Source organism: Sarcophilus harrisii, chromosome 1, assembly GCF_902635505.1.
Source record: "Sarcophilus harrisii chromosome 1, mSarHar1.11, whole genome shotgun sequence".
Lineage (NCBI taxonomy): Eukaryota > Metazoa > Chordata > Mammalia > Dasyuromorphia > Dasyuridae > Sarcophilus > Sarcophilus harrisii.
In genome coordinates, this window is record NC_045426.1 from 11755129 (window position 1) to 11782396 (window position 27268).

Here is a 27268-nt window from a genome sequence, read left to right on the forward strand (position 1 = left end):
AATATTTATAATGGCAAGAATTAAGTCCCAGGGAGTTAAAGACTAGTAGTCACGTAGCTGAAAAGTGATGACTATGAGAAATGAGACTACAAGGCCCATTGGAAATGCCAGGAAGCTAGCTAGCTGTGGTATGTGCAATGACATGATCCAAGAACAAAGGGGAAGAAAATGAAGGTATTTATTTGGACCCAGACAGAGGATGTATGGGATAAAAAAAAATATATCAGCAAACAGTACTTTGGGGCTCTTTCTTATAGATTGTTGCTCAAAAATATAGCTACAAAAAGGTCCATGGAAGGACAAAAGAAAATGTCATTTTGCAAAGCTCTAATATGGATTGAAAATTATCAAAATCTTCTAAAAGGCAGATTTTAATCCAAAATTCCCAGAATTCATACAGCCCTTCAGGAGCATATCACAATCCCTTAACTCCTCATTTTATTCTTTGAAGTTGGGATTGCAGACTAAGCTTTCTACACACCTTTAAGAAGTTTTGTTTATCAAACTGAATTATGCTGCAAGCTCAAATCTTCAGAGATTATATAGCACCTTTCCCCCTAAAAATTTCTTCACTTCTTTTCCTTTTCTCTCCCTTGGACTATTTTAATTTATTTATTTTCATTAGAGGATAAGGACAAGGAAAATCCAAATTTGCAATTTGGATACCAGTTATAAGAAAGTGGAGGCTCGATTTCTTAAGTTAAAGGGAAATTTCAGGAATATTAGGGGTTTCAGGAAAATTGTGGGGGGGGTTGGCAGATTTCATATGACTCCTTATAACTTATAGGGCAGATTACATCAATAAGCATTTATTAAGTACTTACTATATATCAGGAATAGTGGCAGATGTTGAATGTGGGCAAGGGCTAGGACAACTACTAGAACAACAGACCACCATATATGTAAGGTGATCTTCATAAACAACAGTCCCATCTATAAAGCTGACTATATTTCATGTCAACGACATTTGCTCCTTTTTCCTCCAACCTCTTAGAATCCCTAATGCCTTTCAAGAGTCAGCTCTAAGTACAACTTCTAAAACAAAGGCAATTAATCTGGGCTCTGAATGTGTGTGAGTGTATACACAAATATTATACTTTTATATATACTTGATATATATATAATATATTTATACATTTTCCCTTATACTCCTATGTATTTTATTTTATACATTTAAAAAGATTATTTAAAAGTGTTTGAAGGCTTCCCCTGACTGTCAAGGCAGATCACAATAGTAAAGGGTTAAGAACCCATCCTTTAAGTGTGACCATTCCTGATTCCTTCCTGATTCTCTTCTTGGGTGGCTTGCCTTTGGCCCTAAACAGTGATCTTGCACAAAGCAAAGCTTCTTAAATTGTGGTTCCCCACCCCATATGGAGTCTCTTAACTGAATGTGAGGGTTGATAAATTATGATATCAGTAACTGTTTGATTTGTATACCTATTGTTTATACCTATCTATGCAGTGTAGCATAAAAATTTCTTGGGCAAAAAAGGGATCACGAGTGGAAAAAGTTTAAGAAGCCCTGGTCTCTAGGTACAAGCTGTCACTGACTAAATGTAAGTTTGTTGAAGGGAAGGTCTACTTCCCTTTACATGAGTATTCTCAGTACCTAACATGATTGTTGCTGTTGTTTTCTTGTTCTTTTTTGAAGAGGAGCACGGCATCATGGTGATGCCGTGACATGCAAGTAAATTGGATTTAAGTGAGGGAGGCCTTGGCAAGGTCACCTGCCTCAGTTTCCCTTCCAGTGTCATCTGAGTCCAGTAGCCAGATATAGGACAGCATGACTGGAAATGGTAGCTGTTCTGTAAATTTCAAAAAATCAAAAATAATTTCTCTTCCTTAACAAGAAAAAGAAACAAAAAACAAATTGCTCTGCAAAGATGGGTAGTCCATTCAGTCATGGGGTGGGTGTGAGGGCTTTGAAAAATGTTTCTACCGGGTTAACTTTTAGATGCTGCTCTATAGGGCAATAAATGGCCTCATTCTCATGTGTTACCATTATGCTGAATTACTGTATATCCTGCAGCAATGGTATATTTTAAAGTTTTTTTAAAAGTCTCTATAAAGTTAGCATTGCTTAGGGTCAAATCCCAGAAATATCCGTTTTACATCCACGCCCATTTGAAATCACTGTCAACTGACAAAACAATACAGATGCTTCGTTTATTATAACACAAATTTATGCCCATTAAGGTATTTTTGACAAAGATTGGCGAGTGTCTGAAGGATCTCAAAAAGTACTCTAGGGGTCTAGCTTTTTAAAATGGCCTTTGAGAATGTGCTTCTACCCTGGTAAGGTTGAGGACCTCCATTCAGCCAATAACTTGCCTGGAGAGAGATGGCTAATTTCAAAATTTCATTTTTGAAAGACGTAGCCTCTCCAGCCCCCCAGTCCATTTCTTTGGATGGAACCAAAATAAAAAATTATCAAGGACAGATGCTGAAGCTCAAAGGCAGGGTAACTACATCGCCATATTGGCTCGAGGGATCCTCATGCTTGCATATGTTACAGCGGCAGACTTTCAGAAATGACTTACGGGATTGTACATCTGATTGAACAACTGCTCAGCTTGCTACATTGCAAAGTTGGGGAGGAGTGAAGAAGCACGGACAGGGAAAGAAGGAAAGATTCAGGAAAACAGCATTAGCTCAACCAACCCAGTGCATTCGCACAGAACTCGTAATTTAAAAAAAGAAAAGAAAAGAAAGACGAAGAAGAAGAAATTTCAGTTGCTAAACATTCCATAGTGAAAGTGAGAGGCAGTAAGGGAACAGAAATGTTGACTTTGGCTCCTAAAAAAGAATAGCTGGAATAAGAAATTTAAGGTTTGTGTTACTTTCCCTTTCTCAAGTCAAATAGCCCATGAAATAAAGAAAGCTGTCCACTTTGGATGATGCATGAAGTGTGGGGCTTCGGCAATGAATCACCGAGAGTGCTTTTGGCCAAGCTTGCAATTTATCACCCAAACTTCAAAGACGGTAATAATAAAAGATTAATTAAATCTTATCACTGAATTTATGGCTCTTCCTTTGTATTAACACAAGCCTGAATTTTCTCTTCAATAAAGGTCTTTTTTGTGTGTATTTTTTTTGTTGTTATTGTTGCTGTTGTTTCTTGGAAAGAGAGAGCTTAGCAAACAGCAGATTAGCAACAGCCAAATATAGGCAAGCAAGGCACCGTAAGAAAAAAAAAGAATAAAACATTTTCAAGTGGACAAGGAAGACAGAAAGTTATCCCAAATCCCAAATGATTCATTGCCTGTCACTCTCCTGAGCAATTCATTCATAATCAGTGAAGGAAACTAAAATCTAAGAGATCCTTCACATTAGGATGCTCCCAAGTCATCTTCAGAGTTGTTTTTTAACTTTTTCCTATTACAATTTTTGTAGAAACAAATAATAGAATGTTTCAAGTATTGTAAATATCGCAAATGTCCCTAGGGGTTGGATTTCTGTTCTTTTTCTCTTAAATATCAGTTTAATGAGTTATGGGAACTGGGGTGCCAAGGACAAGAGTTGAATCATTAAAGGGATGCCCTCCCAACCCCCTGTTTCTAGTTATAATTACTAAGACAACATTAAGAGTCATTTTAGGAAAGGAAATATATTTTCCCTACAATCTGGAATAGCATGATAGAATTACAGAACCAGAGCTGGAAGGAACCTAAGAGACTTTGTGATCCAATCTCCTCAGTTTGCAGGTGAGAAGCTTGAGGCCCAAGGACAGACTAGCCTATATTCATATAGTTAGAAAATTTCAAAGCTGAGATTAATAACCTCCATTCTTTTCATCCCCATAAAAAATTACCATTTTTTCCCCTCAAAAGTAAAAAGAAAATGCAATATTATCATGGGTTTTATGGTAGAAATTGCCTTGTCCCTACAAATCTGGAGCAAATTTCCATTGGAAACTCATGTTGTATTTATAGTATAATACAATTATGTTTTCCATTTTCATTTAGTAAATCTTTGCCTTTTTAGTCACAGGCAACATTCTCATTCTTCCGTCTTTTCTCTCTCTCTCTCTCTCTCTCTCTCTCTCTCTCTCTCTCTCTCTCTCCGCCCAAACACTCTCAGGCTTTTATAACTGCTTATTTTTCCATGACTAAATGATGTGTTTATACATACATTCATAAAATGTTGGCTTAAAATTTCAAATATTTCATGGAGATTTCCATTTTTTAGGTGATGGGTACTTGAGGTTTTAAAAGAACTATTTATTACCAAAAATTAAAGACTACTGGAAAAATATTTAAAACTTTTGAATTCAGTTAATGACACATGGCCAAAAATAACAAAATTATATTTGCAGGTTAGCTTTGGGGATAAAAATATTTAAATTATAATTACCCCATTTCACCCCATTAAAATGGACATCACTTTGTTTAGATGATAGCGTGAGCAAAGATTTGTTGACACTTCCAAATTATCTCTCCATTAACTCAATGTAGTCTGTGTGGTCAGGTGACTGTTGTACATTAATTTAATTCCAGTGCCAATGGCAAAGATGAATTTTTCAATGTTCGCAGGAATGATGCCGTTTGGCCTGGGATCTAAAGTGTCCTCTGTGCTGCTGCTTAAAAGTCAGAAGTAAAAACCACAGGTTTTTCTACCGCGGCCACTATGAAAGCGCCAGAAGAACGTAGCATGAATGATCCAGGAACTGATTTATCACATCGTTCAAATGCAACGTATGGGAGTTACAAGCATAAACATATGAAACTCCTCCTTCAAAGAGCTTCAGATTAAATGGCTCCTGAAAGAGTCCAAATCAAAAGCATGCAATTCACTGAGACATCTAAGAAGAGAAGAGAAATCCCAAGATGCTACAAGGGTGGAATCTTTAAATGCTTATGTTGTGTTCAGTGGTAAGGGGCTGGGGCAGAGGGGAGGGGGGGTTGCTGTCATTTTAAAGCTGCTCCTTCTTTGGAAAGATCATGCTCAGTTTTGGGGAAGAAGCCTCAAGTAATGGCTGCCCCAAACTCATGAGTCAATTTCACTTCTTTTAAGATGATACTATAACCTAAAACACATATAGTTGATAAAACAAAAATGTTTTTGATAGGAAGGAGCACTAGAGATCGATTTCTCAGTCTGTGGATTCTGTAGAATCAAGGAAACCGATTTAGAACTGAGGGAGATCTCAGAAGCCATCTAATCCAGCTTCATTATGTTACAGCTTCAGAAACTGAGGCTCAGGGATCCAGTGATTTGCCCAGTGTCAGATCAGAAGTTAGCACTGAGTACTGAGACTGGAACCTAGGCTCTCTCGGTTCCTGATCATTTCTTCCTTGAATCCTAAGTGCAACAAGTATACATTATGTTGCTCTACTTTTATACTTGGTCAGAAACCTCATAGTAAACTCTAACTCTTGAGAGCATGTCTAAAAGCAATGTTTAATGCTGAAAAAAGACAGATTTGGGCTGGAAGTAAGGGGAAAATAAACCAAAACAAGCTATCCAGAGGTAACCGATTTTGCAGTACTGGAATTCTTTTGAACAATTTCTGGATGACAATTTGCTGCAGAGAAATGTTCTATGCAGGTCAAGATTCTGAAGTTCCTTCTAGCTCTGGAGTTCTAGAGTTCTAATCTCCCAAAGGTAAGCTACTTAATTTGCTTAATACGCTTTAATAGAGAGAGAATATTGTCAACAGTAAGGAGGATAGTGCTCCGGGCTTGGCAGGGATCCTAGTCCCAAGGGCACTCGACCTGTTCCCCACGTCCGTCCGAATCGGTTCCATCTTTTTCATATACAAACTACATTAGCATAATCTTGTAGAACCATTTCTCCAAATCCCCTGCTAAAAAACGATAGCCCGTTACATTTCCATTATACTTTCCATCACACCGTTTTTAAATATTCAGAATAATTTCACAGTTCACATATGATCCCTGCTTTTTCCTTATCATCCATCTATCAGCATTTCCATAGCTTGAGAGAATAAAACCCTATTTCACTCTGTCACAGATTACTTTAGGTAAGTAGTTCAATTTTACTCCAAGCGGTATTAGATTCAAAGAAACTTTTATCTGGGCTTCTGATTGGCTGATAAAGGTGCTGCTGAAGGGAAACAGAGTACTTAGTCATAACGTCCCGAGTTGTGCGAACAATGAATGCAGACAGAACCAAACAACAGAGGAATCGCGTCAAAAGAACAAGGCATGATTGGGAATGCATCCACAAAAAATACTCAAGTCACTTAAAACGCGGAATGCAGCGAGAGCCTTTCATAAAGGGACCATACACACAACATGCTTTCTTCTGTATTCCGCCTCCCGCCCCTCCGCTTTTATTTGTTTTTTCTCTTTTGCTGGATAAATTATCATCCACCGATCCTGTCCACTAATTGCTCGGCTGGCCGATGGCTACAGATTAAAAGTTATCTGTGGAGTTTCATTGCAAGAATTCGACACCCTTTTGCTGGGAGTGGAAGTTTATAATTTACTATGCGACCCTTTAATTCTTTGGTTTATTGCAAACATTCCCATTTATCTTTGACCAAAGTTTAGATTTGCCCGCCGAGTGACGGCTGGTTTTTATAATGTCCTTCACTTCCACTCTGGTATTTTCATCAATTTTTCAAGCACTCTTTAGACAGGAAACCTAACATAACTTTTCAGGTTCACAGACAGATTTGAGGCAGGCTCCTTAAGAATAAAGAGTGTTTAATTCTCCTATCAGCAGACGGCAAAAGATAAGCGGGCTGCTTGTTTTTGAGAACGAGCCTCGTCCTTCTCCATTACCGCCATTCATTTTCAGGGGAACAGTTTCTTGGCCTTCACTTACCTTCTTCAATTGCGCTTCCAACTTACTACATTCTTCTTTCTTTTGTTCTATAGCTATTTCCAGGGACTTTAATTTGGAATCCCGCTTCAGGCCCGCAGATGCCAAGGAGGAGGCGTGTTCCTTGAGGTCAATTAGATTAGACTAAAACAGGAAAGAAACGGGAGTGAGACGAGCGTCCGTCAACAATGACCGCCTTTTCCAGGGGAATGTTCCGACTGTGTATCCCCACGGGGTGAGCTACTGGCCTGAGAGACCAAAAGGCTTGGATTGGAGGGCCCTCTCCCTAGGAGCCCGGACCGCTCCCTGAACTGAGAAAGTCAGAAATGAAGCAAGAAAAATGAAAATTTCTATTTTTAAAAAATGTTTAAATCGGCTACTGTTGATCTAAATCGGCGGACGTGCCCTCTGAGTCTAGAGCTGAAAAGGATCTGAAAGACCGTCAAGTCCCACTGACTCATTTTACAGATGAGCAAACTGAAGCCCAGGGATGTAGCTTGCCTAGAGCCACCATCTTGGAAAGGCCTGAGAGTTTCAACCTAGGTCTTCCTAAGTCCATTCTGTCCATTGTATTATAGATGAAATCAAAGGACTGGGGAGAAAGAAATTAAACAGAGTAATTCAGGAGAGGGATAATTAGCACTGCACAGATGAAAAGGGACCCTTGATTTCTGTCTGAATAAATGGAATGTTCTGATGCTTGACTTAATTGTTCCATCTCCATGCAGATACTTGGCAGCGGACATGTTGTGTGAAAGGCTGCTGCCTTCCCTAGCCCACTCCCATCCCCAGAAGATAATATTGGCAAAGGGTTCAGTACAGTGCCTAGTATATAATGGGTGCCTAATAAATGCTTGCTTCATCCCCACCCCTATGTGCGCGCGCATGTGTTCTCTTTCTCTCTCTCTCTCTCTCTCTCTCTCTCTCTCTCTCTCTCTCTCTCTGTGTCTTCTCTCTTTCTCTCTGTCTCTGTCTCTGTTTCTCTGTCTCTCTGTGTGTGTGTCTCTATCTCTGTCTCTCTGTCTCTGTCTCTCTTTCTCTCTGACAAGAGCTCACTTTTAACAAAAGTTGTCTAACTGACTTACACAGATTGATTGCACTGTTCCTCTGGCACTCATCCCTTATGGCCTCGAGTTTGGGTCAAGTTTACATATATAGCATAAAAGGAAAGACTCATTCGCAATATCCTGGTTTGCAAAATGAGGATACAATACCTGGAGACTTGAGGAGAAGTACCACGTGGTACTACTGCAGTATTGTTCAGAAGCACAAATCAGAGAATGGCCGTTATTATTAGCTCAGGGCTTCACAGAGAAGCTGTTCAGCACATGTTTATTGATGGTAATAATACTAATGTAGATGATAGTAATAGAGGCAACAGTGTCCAAAATCTAAATTAGTTTTGTAATTTTTTAATTGAAAGGTTATAATTAGTAATTTAGAATTTATAGCAATTTATTGCTATATATTTATTTATATCTACATATTTAGCAATTGCTATATATTATATTAGTGATATATATTAGCAATATATTTATATATTTAGCAATTGCTAAATATTAGCAGTTTAGAATATATCAATTTTTTTTTCTTAAACACAGATTCCACTGCGATGGCCTCCAATAACACAATATACAGATAGATACATATATATGCTGTGTGTGCATAGATCCATACACATGTGTGTAATTTTTTAAATCTCAAATTATGATTTGATTTGAATTTCCCAGTATGGAAATTCCCTCTATCAATATAAATTGCCATCTCTTCTGTAACTCAAAGCGTTGCCTGGAGCACTGAGCAGGAAAGCACTTTACGGATACAGCTAAGCTTGAACTTGGGTCTTGGGGTTCTGAGACTACCTATTAGGCCATGATTGCCTAGCACACAGTAGGTATTTATGAAACACTTGCTGATTTAAACAGATTTTAGAAAATACTTCCTTCTGAACACTTAAAACTGAAAACCAGAATTTGCCATTGGCTCCCAGTTCAAGGGCATCCTTGGAAGGTCCCACAAAGGTCACGATTAACTAAACACAAGGAATGATAACAAAAAGAGTGCCTGAGCCGGACTGTGCAAACTGACCTCTTTCTCCGTGAGCTCGGCTTGCAAAGCATTGACTTTATCCTTCAGATCCTTGTTCTCCTTTCGGAAGGATTCAATTTCTTCCAGGCGTTCTCGGTCATCACGTTCCCGCTGTTCTTTCAAGCGTTCAATGATTCTCTCCTGTGGAATAAGAAAAACGTAATAAGAAACCGTGAAGATCGGACGTGAAGTCACACTGGAACAAGAAGGTGAGGTCAATGTCAACATGACCTAGGGGCTTCCCAGAAGCAGAAGTAAGGAGACCTAAAACAAGAAGATTCACGGGCACTAACTTTGGATGTAAAGAGATGTCACCAAGCAGAACAAATGTAATAAGAACAACAAAAAATAAAAACAATGATGGTAATAATAAGAACAGTAATAATGAAAATAATGAGATCATTTCTTTAGCACTTCAGGGTCTGTATGGCTCTACAGTCAGTCAGTCCATAAACATTTGTTAAACCCCTACTAAGTGTCACACTGGGCTAAGCTGGGAAAAAAATACAAAAAAGATAATTTTTTGCCCTCAGGGAGCATACAACGTAATGGAAGATGATACCACTTATTTAATTTGATCTTCACAAGAAGCCTGAAAAATAGATGCTATTATTATTGCTAATTTTATAAATGAGGAAACTGAGGCAGATGGGTTCAGTAATTTGCCCAGGGTTACACAGCTAGGAAATGTGTGAAGTTGTATTTGAACTCTCCTAGGAGACAGGAGATGCTAAAATGGGGATCAAGAACTATCTTTTAACTTTTAAACAACTTATTCAAAAATATTTGTGTCAGATCCCTCACACAGGATAGTCATTGGCTGAAAGGGAAAGGATCTCTGAAATGGCAGCCTTTCTGTCAGAGAGAAGGGGGAGAGAGGGAGAGAAAAGGTATACTCTTGGACACTAAAGATGGCCTGCCACCTCACAGGACAACTGCATAATGTCATTCAAGGTAAAAGGAAGCCCCTGTTCTGGCGGCTAATTTAACAGCCCCAAAGGAAACTCCCTTTTTCATCTCAGAACAATGATGTTGCCCCTTCTGCCTTCAGGAAAGAGAGGCAGCTTTGGTACAGTGGCTAGACAACTGCGTTAAAGCGAGAAAGCCCTGGGTTCAAGTCCTGTTTCGGACATACACTGACTGAATGACTCTGGACAAGGCATTTAAACCTCTTGGTCCCCTGGGCAACTCCCTGACTCTAGGATACAGAAAAAGTGACAACTGCATTGACTGTAATCAAATGACTATAAGCTCCTTGAGGACAGGGGCTGTACTTTGATTCTTTTTGTATCCTCACCTTTTAAGCACAGTGCCTAGTATACAGCAAATGCTTAATCAATGCTTATTAATTGGTTTATTAGTAGAGGGAGTTTTCTCACCTGGACATTGCCAATGCCTATGAGATCACAAGTACAGTACCTCTCTCTATTGCCTCCAAGGAAATCACACACCTTCAATTATTTCTGATTTTTTTTGGCCTTTAAACAGCCAGTTTTGCCGAGTTATATTTTTGAAAACATTGAGCAAACTTGTATGCTAAACCAATAAATGACTTGACTTTGTAAACTATCTCTTGGCGTTCCCTCCAGACCCGGCCAACAGGTCTGCTTCATGATGGAGTAGATGATGGAATTTGCTATGGCGAGTCTAGAGGAAGCCCTAACCCTTTGGGCTCCATAATGCCAAGAACTCTAGTTATTAAAGTTTCAAGAAGTTGGGAGGAAGACAGTGGGAGAGCTTACCTTTACTCATTAAAATCCAGATTAAAGTAAAAAAATTCTTCCTGGTCTTTTCACGCTCTCCCCCAGCCACCTTGGGTCCTATCTGTCAGGCCTCTCAGGGATTTCACAGGTCCCAATCAAAGGCTCACGGGAGGGCCCAGAAGAGACCTCAGTAGCCACCTAATGCAACCCGCTCATTTCACCCGTGAGAAGACAGTTCCACAGACAATTGCTCAGGTCATATTCCTCAGATGTTTTAAAAAGTGGGAGATTTTAACCTAGAGCACCTGACTCCAAATCCATTATTTTTCCTGCTGGGTCTCAAGAGATAGAAGAAAGATGAGGAAAAATGGCCAGAAAGAGGGATTAGGATGCCTAAATTGAAATCCTTGGATTCCACGCCGGGCACCTACAATCATAGACCGGGAGCTGGCAGGGCCTCAGACCTGCAGAATTTCACAAGTCAAGAAAAATAATAAACACAATAACTAACAGCCAATATGTAAAGTTTGGGGGGAACCTTATCATGAATCTTATCTTTGAGCATTGTGACAATTGCCTCCTTTTACAGATGAGTAAACTGAGGACCAGAGAGCCAAAGTGAATCCATTGGAAGTCACACAGATAGCGTGTGACAGGGCTGGGACCCAAGACAAGAATTCTTGCCCACCCCCAGCATTCTTTCCATTGTACTTCCCCATTTGCCATAGGATGCTGGGCAAAAAATTCATTTTTCTAAATAAAAAACAGTAATACTTAGAACAACTTCCCACCGCATTGCCAGGAGGCTCAAATGAGACAATGTATGTAAGAACTTTATTTTTGCAAACTCTGAAGAGTCCAGTCAGTGACCGTTATTTTAATTATTTCACATTGAAAAGTAAACTCTTCAAAGTCCCAGAATCCCGATAGACCCCTTTAAATTATTCAACCCTCTCCTCTCCCATTCATAGGCTATTAGAGATTTCTGGGTATACTGGATGAAATTGATTAACAGGCAAAATAATTTCCAAGGATCCTGTTTGGGAGAGGTTGGTTTAGATTAGAGTAATGATCTGCCAAATAAAGAATGAATTGGACCGAATCCCAGAATGGCTTACGTGTCATGGGGATCTGAAGCAAAGGGATTATTCCATCCCATTCAGCATCCTGACCTCAGATGCCAGGGAAGCCAAGTTGAATCTGATCGGGAATCTCTGCCCTCTACCCCCACTCCCGCCCCCACCCAGACAAGCGTTGAGCCCAGCTCTGCCCGAAGACCCTCATTGGATGAGAAATGGCCACCCTGGGACAGCCAGGCCCATTTATGAATGGCTCATGTCCTAAAGAAGGCTTTGGTTCATTCTGGTTTTTCTTAACATTGCATCTAAATTATTTTCCTATTTCTACTCAGTGCTATTAATCCGGCCTGTTTGGGTCCTGCAAAAGAGGCCCAAACCCCTTCTCCTTCTCTTCCCCATGCTGAAAGCTGAGCTGAGAAGGGGACTCCCACCTCCTCGCCTGAATGGGAGGGGGCTCGGTCTCGCTCTCTCCTAAACATTTTCAGCGCCCCTTTGGGTGAGGTCTTTCCTCACTAGAAAGTGAACTCCCCAAGGCAGAAAGTATCTTACTTGCCTAGTCTGTGAACACACACACACACACACACACACACACACACACACGTGTGTGTGTGTATGTGCACATGCATGTTTATATGTAGTAGTGTGTATCTGTACATATATGTCCATGTATATGTGTATGTATATATATTACATGTCAGTGTGTATATGTATGCATTATATACTGGTGTGTATATGTATATGTGTATGCATATATTCTATGTCAGTGTGTGTATATGCATGTAAATGTATATGCTATCTATCAGTGCATATGTATGTGTATGTGTGTGTATATATATATATATATATATATATGTACATGTATGTATGTATCCAGCCCTTAGCCCAATGCTCGGGCACATAGTAAACATTTAACAAATGTTTTCTCTCTCACTCTATCTTCCTCTCTAGCCACTTGGCAGCATTTCAAACGCAGGGAACATCTCTTCTCCGAGACAGCCATGAGGTGTCGCAGTGGATAGAGCACTGGGTCAGGATTCAGAATCCAAGAAGATATAAAAGTCCAACCTCAGACACTACAATCCACGTAACCTCAGGAAAGCCGCTCTGCCTCTGTTTGCCTCAGTGACCCCAACTATAAAACTATAAGATATTTAGGATAATAAAGCAACACCTCACAAGGCTGTGAGCATCCAATGAGACATCATTGGGCAAGCACTTGGCAGGATGCTACGCATCTGGCAGTCGGTCGGTACTGACTCTGGGCAAACCATCGCCATTTTCTGCAGCTGAGCTTCATATGTCATGAAGGCAAAGCTGCAGACTCTCAGTGTCTCCCTTAAACAATGGTCTCCACGACCCCATCCAAGATCCCCGATGAGGTGTGACCAAGGCAGAGGTCAGTGGGACTCTTATCTCTCTGGTCCTATAGACTACACCTGCTTTAACATGCCCATGAGCTGCCCCTCAGAGTCAAAACAGACCTGATATCTCAGCACCAGCCCAAACCAGATGTCACATGGGATAAGTCACTAAATCTCTCCATAGCCCAGGCATTTCTCTAAGACTGTGAGTGCTAATCAGGTGCAATCTGCCTTGATAAAGGGAGTTTTCTCAACTGGGAGTCCCTTCATCAAGGAAATCACAATTAATATTTTTTAATTTTTAATTTTTTATTCTTTTTATTTTATTTTTTATTTTTATTTTTATTTTCTCCCTCTTCTCTCTCTCAAATCTTTCTTTGCAAGAAATATTTCATGTGATTGATTATGTATATAACTTATATCAGATTGTTCACTATCCCAGGGAGAGGGTTGGGGAAGAAGTTAAGGAGGGCTAAAATTTGGTCCTCAAAACTTTTTTAAACCTTTTTTAAAAGTTTTAAACTTTTTTTTAAATGTTAAAACATTAAACATTTAATGTTTTTAAATGTTAAAAACTATTTTAATATGTAATTGACCAAAAAAATACTATTTCAAAAAAGGGAAACAGACTTCATTGCAGATCTCCCACGAGAAGCTGGGTGGCCATCTGCCCCAGGACAGGTGAGACCAGACAAACTGTGGGCACGTCTCCTTCCCTGGGAGCCTGGTGAATGAGGGAGGGTGTGGTGGCTGTTACATTCCTGGAACACGCCTAGCTTTCAGTCTCCGTTATTTTTAAAGAAAAGGTGCTCGGGCTCCATAAATACTAGTAGTGACCAACGAAGTGTGTTAGACTGTGGGTATTAAGTATTCACTGAGTTGTGGCTTCCGAATCTGTGACAGGCCCAGGTTAGCCCCCTGAGTACAGAGATTTATGCCTTCTTGCCATAAGAAAACACAGGGTATTGGAAAGAGCCCTGCATTCAATCAGACGAGCGGGGCTCCGGGCTCACGTCTCCCTCCAACTCCCTAGGTGACTGTGGACAAGTCCATTCACCAATCTATGACTTGATGTCCTGATCTGTAGAATGATAGAATTTGATTCAAAAACCTTTGGAACACTTTTCACTTCTTGATCTAGAATCTGAAATAAGTCCAAGACAAACTGACTCCCATTGGCTAGAGTCAATTCTTCTTCATAGACTAATTAATCGGAGGATGATTTTGCTGTGAGAGCGTTAAAATGTAATATGCAAAGGGGGTTCTGGAGAATGCCATGCCCTTAGTAAGTGCTCAATAGAAAGTTTGCTGAATTAAATAGGAAAATATATATGGCTATGTGTGTGGATGTAAATATATGTATACATGTATATACACAATACGTGTGTGTCTATATATGTGTATGTGTATATGTATATATGTATGTATATGTGGGAATGTATACACACACATGCATATATTGAATAGGTTTTATCAGCTTCCAAGACTTGATTACTAGAAACAGATTATTTTCAAGAGGCCGGGACTGTGATATATTTTTGTGCGTTATTGGTGATTAACCAGCATAAAATATTTCTCCATCAATCCTAAGGTGACTAATTTAACTGTCAGATACACAAGGCTAGATGTCAAAAACATGTGTTAAAAGGCCTTAATATGCCATGTTCAACTTGATTAACAGCAAACTTGCAGAAATCCCAACAATGTGCTCTTGTTTTTGGCTTATTTGCATTGGCAAGGGCCTCTCTGCCCAAATCTGGCTCCTTGTGGGTCTAATCTCTGAACACTTTATCTTGGGTGCAAGCAAGAGCCCCAGGCGGTTAGCTACGGGGCCCCCATCAGCCTTCCTCAGGCCCTTATCAGATGACAGCTACAGCAAATACACAGTGAGAGCAGCTTTCTAAATGCTGTGTCCTGAGAACTGTTACTTCTACTTGTAGGTTAGCATGAGAATTAGCGAGGAGGAGGAGAAGAAGAAGATGAAGGAAGAGGAGAAAAAAGAGGAAGAAAATGAGAAGGAAGAGAAGGAAATGGGAGAAAAAAAGAGGAGAAGAAGTAAATGAGAAGAAATAAGAAAGGGAGGAGGAGAAGGAGGAAGAAGAAAATGAGAAGAAATAAGAAGAGGAGGAGGAGGAGGAAGAAGAAGAAAATGAGAAGAAAGAAGAGGAGGAAGAAAATAAGAGAAAGAGAGGAGGAGGAGAAAGAAGAGGGGGAAGGAGGAAGAGGAGGAGGAAAGTAAGAAGAGAAAGGGGAAGAGAAAGAAAAGAAGGAGGAATAGAATGATGATGACATTGATGATGAGGAGAAGGAAGATGATTGTGATAGTGGGATAATGATGAGGGATTGCTAACATCTCTGTAACACTTCCCAGTTCACTAGGACCTGCTCAGACATTATATCATTTGATCCTCACAACAGTTCTTTGAGGCAGGTAAGATTATGAAAATGCTGAAAGTGAGGAGCGTTTGGTAACAAATAAGATCACACAGCTGGATCGGACTGCGAATGCCTGAGACAGGATCTCCTTGACGTCTTGTTGCCCTTTGATCCATGGAGCTGCTCCCAACTAGGGAGAAGCCCTCGCCATTAGATGCCAGCATGGCCCTGGCAGACTGCCGGGCTCCCAGGACCCAAGGGTGCCTCAGGCCAACGAACGGCTTGGCCACCTTGAGAAAGAGAGGCCAGAAAGAAGGGAGAGTTGGCCAGACTAAGTGCCTGGCACATAGTAGGCACTTAATAAATGTTTGTTGATTGATTATCTGTACATCTCAGGTCCAATATAGAGTAAATCAGTTGGGACATGGCCAGCCACATGACCAGCATGATGAGAGGACCAGGGAACGTGCCATTTGATTAGAGGGAACTGAAAACATTTGTCCTGAAGAAGAAAAGATTTAGAGATTAGTTTTGAGAAACTTAAAAGAACATCATTTAGATGGTCCAACTAAATATATTTTGTTCCAGATTTCAGTTATTAATCAATCAGCGAGTACTTATTAAGTACCTACTAAGTGCCAGGCATTGTACCCAGTTGCTGGGGACAGAAAGATTTAAATGAAAGCGTCTCTACCCCCAAAAGAGGTAGTGGGTAGAATCCGCAGAGGCAGAAATGTGGCCTGACAAAGGTGTCAGAAGGCAGGATGGCGGGCCTTGGGGGAGGGGGACTGGCTCTCCATCTCCAGGAGACCCCTGGGGAAGGAGGTGAAATGGGGCTTCTGAGCTCCCCATCAACCCTCAGAATTTCTGGGCCGGAGACTCATTTTCTTTCTGCATCCCAAGAAGGGTGATGGCCGACATGGCACGCCACAATCATACAAGACATGATCCTGCATCTGCCATCAGGGGAGACAGGGATGAGGAGTAAGATAGGGACTGGGGGCCATCACAGAGTTGTGGCGAGCAGGAGAGGCTACACAGGACCGGGAGGCCAGAGATCTCTCTCTGGAGGCATGAATGACCCAGTCACTCAATGGTCGGCCACTCTCTTCGGCTTCTTCCCAGCTTCAGTGATTTCCCTCTTCCCAGGGGGCAGCATCAGCAATCTGTGGGCAGGAAGGCTTTGTTTGTGCCTTTGGGTCTAGCTAGTACAGCACCTGGCATACATTAGGCACTCAATAAATGCTCAGGGAGTGACTGATTCTGGAGTTCTACAGCCTCTGCCCCTCAGCACTTCCTAAATGTTCCTCTGCCAGACTCGAAGGCCAGCCTGGGTCTGCTCTCATGTCTACACTTTGCTTTTCAGCTTTCCTTAAATACTTGACCTTGAACTTGATCCCAATTTATCAATCAGGAATTTGGAAGTATGGGCAATATGAGACCAGCAGAACTCGATTATTGCTTGTTCAGAGACAGGAACTAAAAAACGGGTGGAAGTGAACTTCAAATAAGGCAAATTCTGAGAGGAGGAGGAAATCACAGTCAACATTTACTGTGTGGGGGACACTGTGATAAGAGCTTAAAAAATCATCTCACGGGATCCCCCCAGGGCTGTGAGGTGGACACTGGGAACATTTCCATTTTGTAGATGAGGCAAACGGAGGTTAAATGGATCAACTCCAAGTCAAGTCATCCATCCTCCGGTCCCCAAGCTTCCTGAGAGGAAAGGAAACGAAGGAGACGGCCATCAATTCTGTAGCCTCCGAACACACTGGAAAATTACATGGTAAGGAACAGTGATGAAGAGGAATTCAGGGAAGGCTGGGGAAGAGAGTGAGGAGTCTCATGGAGCGGGGCACAAAGATCCAAGGGAGCCATCGAACACCGGCTGCAAAAATAGGAAAAAGGTAATTCTAGAAGGTGACTGAGTGACTTGCAAAGAGCCATCTGGGTTCCAGGGAAGATCCGAATTAGAGATGAGATGGAGCTTGACATGAGTGTGAACAAAGAAAGGGACACTTATTCACACAGTGCCTTCTATACATTCTCTACATTCAATTTCTACAAATGGAAAAACTGCCCTATAGAAAGTCAGAGGCCCTGAGTTCAAATGCCAGCCCTTCCTAGCTATAGGACTTTTGACAAGCCAATATAACTCCCTGGATCTCAGTTTCCTCATTTGTCACAGGCAGAGATTGGACCAGAAGGACTCTAAAGTCCCTTCTTGCTCTCTTTCTTTGGAACAACTCTGCAAGGTAGGCACTTTATTGTTCCCACTTTACGATAAGGAGCCAAAGTTGAGAGAGGTCCTGTGATTTTCCATAAGGGTCAGAAGTGGGCTTCCTAATTCCATGCCCAGCACTCTATGTCCTGTGTCTCTCTTGGGATAAAACCCTCTGCTTTCACCCCGGTGAGAAGGTGCCAGACACCACGGAAAGCAAGGATCCACCATTGACCAACTTGGCTTAGATTTTTTTTCTGCATGAAAGGAAAGGCTTGAATGGAGGGAGCTGGTTTTGGGGTAAATGGCTGTGACATTGAAAAAAGAGCAGCCGATCCAACATTTCAGAAACACTTAGGATCCCATTTAACTAAGCGTGCATGGAAACATTCCGAGGTCCGTCCACAGACGTACTTCGGGGGATTGTAAGGAAGGGTGCAGAGAGGTGGCCCTCGACTTCTGTCACGCCACTTCAAAATGAAATACCAAATGAGTAGAGAAGTAATGATTTAATCATATGTCTTGGAAAGGCCAATTTTAACATGAAACAACTTGACATCCTCTTGAAATAAACCTGTCAACGCAGAAAAAACTATTTGCCTTGCCTTGAAAAGTCATTCTGATTATTTTACAAAGTCACAAGTTATATATAACACCCTACAGAGTTGGATTGCTTTAGAACATGTTACAGATGAGGAAACTGAGACCCAGAGAAGAGAAATCCTATTCCAGGTCACACAGAGTCCAGTCTCCAGAATGCTCCTGGTTGTCTCTTGATAATTACTACTCATCGATCATTGCTGAATATGGCGGATGGCAACATCCCTCCGACTCTCAGGCTAGAAAGAATCAAAATTATCTTTCCAAGATGGAAAGAAAATCTCAGTGTTCTCTTTGGCCTAAACCTCTCTTCCTAGACTCTTTCTACATCCCCCTGCTCCCTTCACACACTGTACAGTCCAGTCAAATTATCTTTATTATGGTTACACGTGGCACTCCATGGCTCATCGCCGTGTCTTTGGCCAGGTTGTACCCTTCTTACCTCTGCCCCAGAAACCTTCTCTTCCCTGAAAACCAGGTTCAAGAATCCCCTTCTGAGAAGCCCTTCCTGAGCCTTTTCTTCTAAAATAAGTTGTTAAATGAGCCTTTCATTCCAAATTAGGCCTGAAAACACACACACATTAATGAAATAACTTTGAAAAGTATGGTAAGGGATCCTCTACCCATCAGGAAGGAAGCTTTTTCTTTGGATCGGTCCCACTTGGGCCTGGCTGGAATTCCCACTAGGAATGCAATGCGTCTGTCTGTCTTGCCTCTCCCCCAGCATGTCAGCCCCTGGGGGCCGAAGGGGGGGGCTGTGCATTTCTGCAGCAAGCCAAGTGCCCCCGCGCCCACGGTCACCCCCACCCCAGGAGAATGGAGGCCCTTTGAGGACAGGCATGATTTTGTTTTATTTTTCCCTAAGTTAGCGAGTGAAATGGGAGCTGGTAATTCCACCAGTGAGCAGCCCCAGAAATGATTCTCCCAGCCCTGGAAAGTGAGGGTCCAGAGGAAGGTCACCTTTTCGGACAAAGCCTCCTCCAAGGTGGCGAGAGCCGTGTCCGTGTTACTCGAGTCCGTCTGCAGAGACTTCACGCGGTCCTTCAGGTTGCTCAGCTGTTTGTCCTTATCTCTGACTTGTTCTTGCAAGTTTTCGATCTAAAAAGAGACAGAAAGCAGAGGAATGAATCCACTTGAGGAGACAATGCTGGGCTCTTGCTTTGAGATGGTCTCCTATCAAAGCTAGTCATTAAAACATGAGAAGGAAAGGGACTGAGCTTGGGATTTCTGGAACCTCCGGACACACTGACCCAAAAGGACCATGAAGGCCATCTGGCCAGCGTTTTGAGAGGGAAAGTCACCGATCCCAGCTGACAAGGGGTAATTGCCAGAGGTGGGATTGAAGCCCAGGTTTTCTGACTCTGATTCAAGCACTCTTTAAAATGATAATAAATCATATAAAAAACATTTGGGGGTGAGGAGAAAGGAGGGAATCTAGCCCTGTAATTTCATCAGTGGCAATAGTTACGGGAAACACCATGTTCCAACTCAAACTAGAAACTGTTCTTTCAATGAAGAGGTGCCTCCAGACAATTCTTGAACGTATCCAGTTCTTGGGGAGCTAATTCCCTTTGCTCTGAGCTTGCTTCTCAAGGGGCTCAGCCTTAATTAGTGACTGAGTGAGCCCATTCTCAACTAGCTCACGATCTAACCAGGTCCAGATCACCAGAGCAGTTTCCATCCGGCTGTGCACCCAGGTACCTTGCCATCTTCCTGCTGCCCAACCCCAACCCCCCTCATCTCTTGTTTGGAAAACAAACCAATATTTCCGATGTTCCTGGAAAGGACATGTCAATTTTGGATCATCTTACCCAGGCTGGGACTCCCTTCCCTGGTCATCACTGCTGAAGATGCTGAAGATGAAGATCCCTTCCCACCCCCATGTATATCGTTAACCCCAAGAGGGCGGCTGCTTTCCCCAGTACTTGGTGCAAGGCTTGACACACACTGAACAATTCACCATTTTTCAGTCAATCACAAACTCATTGACATAAACATGGCATTATTACAAATGCAGTAATCGGAGCCTTGAGTGATTGAAGCAAGTCCCCAAAGTTATACCATGGCCGCACGGCAGCGAGTTTCCCAGCCTCCATCACAATATGGTGAAGAAATCTCACGCTAACAACAAAACGCTGCCTTAGCAGCATCTATCCTAATCATGCTCTAGACCCTGTTTACAATAAAACTTTTGGTCCAGAAATGGGGCTCAATCGCTCTCCCTGGAGTCCCACCCCTCTCCAACCCATCCCCAAACACCATGGCAAGCTCCTCAAAGGTAGGAATTATTTCCTTCTCTGCGTCTGTATCCCTAGCACTCCCCATAACTTACAGAACCAAACATCAGATCCCTTTGTTGATTTGATGGCCACCGTCTTCCTTCCCAGTATTCTCACACCTTCACAACTTTGCACCTTTCTCTGTGATCCCATGATGCTGTCCCTCCTACTCCCGTGTCTTTCCTAGATTCTGCCAGGTCCCAGCTAAAATCCCACTGTCTGCAGGAAGCCCTTCCTCCATTGATCGATTATTCTCTCAATTATCTTCAATTTATATCAAACACATCATCTTTGTACGTGTTTGTACGTTGTTGCTGTGTCTCCCATTAGGTTGCCTCCCACCCCTGGAATATCCCCCCTCCTCACTTCAGGCTCATGGATGCCATAGCACCCTTCGAAGCCCATGGCTTCCGGGCCACCTTCTGGCCATCTTCTGCATGCAGTCTGCAAGGCAGTTCCCAGTTGTCATTGTTCTCCCTAAACAGAAAGGGAGCAACATTGATACCATACACTTGTATGTATACCAGGGCTTTTCCAGTGTACACACGGGATCCTTTGTTCCTCACCTCCATAGAATAGAAGTTCCTTGGGGCAGGGACTTTGGGAGGCTTGTCTTTTTTTTCCCTGAGGCAATTTGGGATTAAGTGACTTGACCAGGGTCACACAGCTAGGAAGTATTAAGTGTCTGAGATCAAATTTGAACTCAGGACCTCCTGACTTCAGGGCTGGTTCTCTAACCACTGCACCACCTAGCTGCCCCGGTTTGTCCAATTTTTAATGAATTTTTTAATGAATTAAATTGCTGCTCATTTCCCACACGCTAGAATGCAATCAGAAGTCCTTGTTTCTTGTGCTATTTTAGTAGCTTTTTCCATCTTTTCTGGGAATTAAAAAGAGAAAAAAAAACAGCCTACATCTTCCCAATTATACCATTTTCAATATTTGAATTTTGTTCACTTTCCACATCCCCTTCCCGAAATGTTTCCAATTCCATTCATCTTCCTTCTCTCACAAGTCTCATTTTCCTAAAGCCAACACTAGTAGAAAGCTTTTTCCCCCCCAAGTAAATGGGATTCTAGGCATTCTCCCAATAATGCTGGCCAGAATCTCCTAAGAATGGCCAAATCACCAAGCTGCAAGAGATCTCAGCGGTAGATACTTGGAAGGGACCTCACGGGCTGTTACCTGAAAAATGATTCCATCCCCAAGAGACCCAACAAGTGGTCATCTGGCCTTTGCTTGGAGACCTCCAAGGAGATGGAATCTACTACTTCTCGAGACAGCCCATTAAAGGCACGGCAGCCTCTGACACAGATGCTAAATGGGTCAGGTAGATGGCCTTCCAGTCTGACTCAGTATGCATTAATGCAATAGGAAATAGTTTGGGCTGCAATTATTTTAAGGAAACTACAGGCAAAGTTGCCTAGGTTATCACCAGTAGACTGCTAATGGGACAAACCTGAGATATAAATCAAATTTAACAAGTACTAAACACTACACTTGGCAAACAAACCATATCCTGGCATCTAACCAGCCACTTTTCTCCATTATCTCCAGCTTGAAATAAGCAGCAGGAATTGCAAATGATAAGTTTTACACATTAGTAGCAGCAGGGGTCCTCTCCTGGGCATAGAGTTGCAGCCTCACATGTTTTTATTCTCCCTCTCTTTCCAATCATGCACTTCTTATCTAAGGATTAAAAAAAAAAACCACTAGACAAACAAGTTATTCCTATTAAGAGTTTTAAAATGTCTAGGGGGAAAAAGGCAGTTTAGCTTTAAGATAAGTTCATTCAAGATATTTTATTTTTCATTGAGCTTTCCCTATAATCATTCCAAAAGGTTTTTTTCCCAATATATGTCTAATCAAAAGACATAGTTCCAAACATCTAGGATCGGCACAGAAAACATCTGACACAGAAACAAAGAATCCCAAGAGTTGAAGGCCTCAAAAGACATCTAATCCAACCTGAACAACACTCATTCATTAGGAGAGACAACTCTTCTAATGATGGATCATCCAGACTTCACTTATTCCAATGAGAAGTTGATTTCTTAATTAATCAATCTATCAATAAATATTAATTAAACAACTATTATGTTCCAGGCACTATACTAAACATTGGGTATACAAAGAGGCAAAAAAACGGTCCCTGGACTCAAGGAGCTTATAATCTAATGGGAGAGACAAAATGCAAACAAATGTATACAAAGCAAACTACATAATAGGATAAATAGGAAATAATCAACAGAGAGAAAGCACTAGAACTAAAAGGGGTCAAGATGTTCTCTAAATTTTGTTATCTATTCTTCTTCCTTTCTAAGGTGGGTTTATGTAATGTCCGGGCTAGCTTTCTGGAGATCCTTCAGACGGGCCTTGGTCTCAGCAGGATAGACACCATGGATGGTGGACTGGAATGGACAAGAATGGACAAGAATAGAGTAGATTCTTTATTCTGGCCCAGTCTTGATCTTAGTGCAGGAGCAGGAGAGCCACCAGGAGGATGGTCAAAGATAGAATGTCTATCTTCCAGTCCTTGTTAGTCCTTATATACCTTATTGTAATTATATCATTACAGCATCATGATTATGTGTGAACTAGAAAACTGTTACCTCACCATGCTAAATACTAAGTATATAGGGGAACTAGAGAACAATCATCTCATCAATACCACTGGGTTAACACCTTGTTTCAAGTAGACTTCTTCCGAGTTCAGGCTCCCTACAGATTTAAATCCTTCAAAACTCTCAAATCTGCTCTGCTCTCCAGAGGATTCCAGAGAATGGTCATGGGTTGGGCTAGCTATAGTGGTGGGGAACTGAGCAGATTGCCTCCAAAGAGCGCAGCCAAAATCAAACCTATTGTTGGATATGGTCTCCAGATAAGAGCAGGGAGATGGAAGTCATTTCCCTAGGTTTCCTTAAGCAGAACTATCCGGCCTTTATCTGCATCTAGCCACAATCTACTTATCCTTCTACTCTTCCCCATATTCATCTCTTTTTCTTAAATACAAATATAGAAAGCCATTCTCCAATTGAAAAATGGTCAAAGGATATGAACAGACAATTCTCAGATGAAGAAATTGAAACTATTTCTAGTCATATGAAAAGATGCTCCAAGTCATTATTAATCAGAGAAATGCAAATTAAGACAACTCTAAGATACCGCTACACACCTGTCAGATTGGCTAAGATGACAGGAAAAAATAATGATGATTGTTGGAGGGGATGTGGGAAAACTGGGACATTGATGCATTGTTGGTGGAGTTGTGAACGAATCCAACCATTCTGGAGAGTAGTTTGGAACTATGCTCAAAAAGTTATCAAACTGTGCATACCCTTTGATCCAGCAGTGTTACTACTGGACTTATATCCCAAAGAGATTATAAAGAAGGGAAGGACCTGTATGTGCACGAATGTTTGTGGCAGCCCTTTTTGTAGTGGCTAAAAACTGGAAACTGAATGGATGCCCATCAGTTGGAGAATGGCTGAATAAATTGTGGTATATGAATATTATGGAATATTACTGTTCTGTAAGAAATGACCAACAGGATAATTTCAGAAAGGCCTGGAGAGACTTACACGAACTGATGCTGAGTGAAATGAGCAGGACCAGGAGATCATTATATACTTCAACAACAATACTATATGATGACCAGTTCTGATGGACCTGGCCATCCTCAGCAACGAGATCAACCAAATCATTTCCAATGGAGCAGTAATGAACTGAACTCAGCTATGCCCAGAGAAAGAACTCTGGGAGATGACTAAAACCATTACATTGAATTCCCAATCCCTATATTTATGCACACATGCATTTTTGATTTCCTTCACAAGCTAATTGTACAATATTTCAGAGTCTGATTCTTTTTGTACAGCAAAATAACGTTTTGGTCATGTATACTTATCGTGTATCTAATTTATATTTTAATATATTTAACATCTACTGGTCATCCTGCCATCTAGGGGAGGGGGTGGGGGGGTAAGAGGTGAAAAATTGGAACAAGAGGTTTGGCAACTGTTAATGCTGTAAAGTTACCCATGTATATATCCTGTAAATAAAAGGCTATTAAATAAAAAAAATACAAATATAGACACATACATACATAGAAATGAAGACATATTTTATAGCAACCAAACTACCAAAGTGTTATTTTATAGAGCTAGGGGAAAAAATTCATCTCGAAGAACAAAAGGTCCAAAATATCAAGGGAATCGGTAAAAAAAAAAAAAAATGTGAAAAGGGTAGCCCAGCATTACCAGATTTCAAACTATATTTCAAAGCAATAATCATGAAAAACAATCTGGTACTGGTTAAGAAAAAAAGCAGTAGATCAGTGGAATAGATAAGGTACATGATCCACAGAAATAAATGACCATAGTAATCTAGCATTTGATAGATCACAAGATCCAAGCTTTGGAAGTAAGAACTCATCATTTGACAAAAGTCACTGGAAAAACTGGAAAACATTTTGGCAGAAATTAGGTATAGATGAGCATCTCACAATATATACCAAGAGAAGATCAAAATGAATATACTCATTTAGACACAAAGGATGCTATCATAAGGAAATTAGGGGAACATGCAAAATCTACCTGTCTTTATGACCAAACAAGAGATAAAAAGAAAGTAAAATGAATAATTTTACTACATGAAATTAAAAAGGGTTTGCCCAAGCAAAACTAATGTGACCAAAATTAGAAGGGAAACAGGAAACTGGGGAATATTTTCACAGGAAGTTTCTCTCTAAAGGCTTTATTTCTCAAATATATAAGGAATTGAATCAAATTTATTTTTAAAAAATAAAAGCTATTTCTTGATTGATAAGTGTCAAAGAATATAAACAGGCAGTTTTCAGAAGAAGAAATCAAAGATCTTAATAGTCACATGAAAAAAATCTTCTGTCACTACTAATTAGAGAAAAGCAAATTAAAACAACTCTGAGATACCACTGCACATCTATCAGATTGGCTAACATGATAGAAAAGAAAAATAATAAAGGTTGGAGGGCATGTGGGAAAATGGGGACACTAATGCACTGTTGGTAGAGTTGTGAACTGAGTCAACCATTCTGGAGAACAATTTGGAGCTAGACCCAGAAGGCTGCATATATATATATATATATACATACATACATAAATACATATATATACACACACACATATATATATATATAAATATATATAAAATTGTGTGTATGTGTATAAGACTTAAATGAATTGAGGAATACAGAACCTCTGTACACAGTAATTAATTAGTATAAGGATGGTCAACTGTGAAAGACTTAGCTACCCTGTTCAAGAAATGATCCAAGACAATTCCAAAGGATCTGTGATGAAAAACAATGATGAAGAAATCATACAACTAGCAAGGGAATATTGATCAACAATTCATTTCTTCAAGTATCTTGCTAAATAGTAATAGTGAAAGCCCCAGTGTCTGACACTAGCTGTCTCTGGTGTACAGGATCTATGGGAGCTCTTGTTGGAGGCAAGCTAGACTGGGAACATCCTTCACTGCTCTAGATCTATTCTGATCTCCGAAGGATCCCAGAGAATGGCCATGTGCTGGCTAGGCATGGTGGTGGGGAACGGAACAGATCTCCTCCAAAGAGCACAGTCAAAATCAGCATCAGTGTTTTAGGGAAACCAGATTGTGGAGAAAGAAAACGACAAGGGCTTGTTTTAATGTCCCAGTGGCACAAAATGGCAGAGGCCAATGGAAGGCCCTGAGACTATTGGGATAAGGACACGAGTCTCTTAAAGAGCGCACAGAAGGTTGTAGTTTTCAGGTACAAGCAGGTTCTTGAGCCCAACTGGGCACAGGGGAGTTTTCAATGAGAAGAAAACAGATTGGAGGCTAGCTGTCTGGGGGTTGACTGTTTACAAAAGCCAGAGTTTTCTTTTTTCCTGCCCCTCGGGGAATTGTTTTTATTGGCACAAAAATCCCTTTATACATGAAGTCTGTCCTGTTTGACAAATCAGCTTGCCAATCTGTGACAACCCTTGTTATTTTGATAAGCCATTTCAAAATGTTTAAAAGTTTTTCTGTCATTGGCCATCAAGAAAAACTCTAGATTTGTTATTTCCTCCAATCATGTTCTTATTAGCTTTGGGACTCCTGTTACTGCTTTCTTTTAGTATTTTGAGACTTAAAGAATGAGAGATGTGGATGATACCTGGTAATCGTGCTTTTGCATCTTAATTTCATTAGAGGGTTCCATTACATTAATGGACCATACTTCACTTAACTGTTCTCTGTCATTAGACATTTAGGCCATTTCCAGGCGATGTCTCCCCCTATCCCCCAATCACAAGTAATGCCGGTATATCTGACTGAAACGATAATTCTTTTATTTTTCCACCCAGAGACTTACATTGAAGTCCAAAGATACGTTTTCTTTGGTAACTTTCTCAATGCATCATCCAATTGCCTTCCAGGATTCCATCGAATTGGAATTCCACCAGCAACGGAGGATATTTCTCCACAACTAGCCAACAGTGAGTTTCATTTGATTATTTTTTTTGTCAGTTTGATGAGTGTAAAGAGACACTGCAGAGCTAAGTGAGTATGACTTCTTTCAAGTTACTGTTTGCCTTTCGATTTCTTTATTCATAAGTTTGTCTTTCTCCTTTTTTAAAAATCCATTTATATAGTAAGGCAGAGGTTCTCAAAATGTGGTTCATGGTTCATCCTGAGCTCCTTTCTGGGGGTCAGTGAAGTCAAGACGATTTTCACAATAATATTAAATATTATTTGTCCATTAAAA

The 27268-nt window shown here is 40.9% G+C and overlaps 1 protein-coding gene across 1 annotated transcript in view; it reads right to left on the minus strand.

The window, feature by feature from the left end:
- ERC2 (ELKS/RAB6-interacting/CAST family member 2) overlaps positions 1-27268 on the minus strand; it is a 981774-nt gene that overhangs the window by 570071 nt on the left and 384435 nt on the right. The window contains 3 exon segments of the mRNA XM_031952165.1: positions 6796-6936; positions 8881-9021; positions 19181-19318. Coding sequence (XP_031808025.1) covers positions 6796-6936; positions 8881-9021; positions 19181-19318 — 420 coding nt within the window.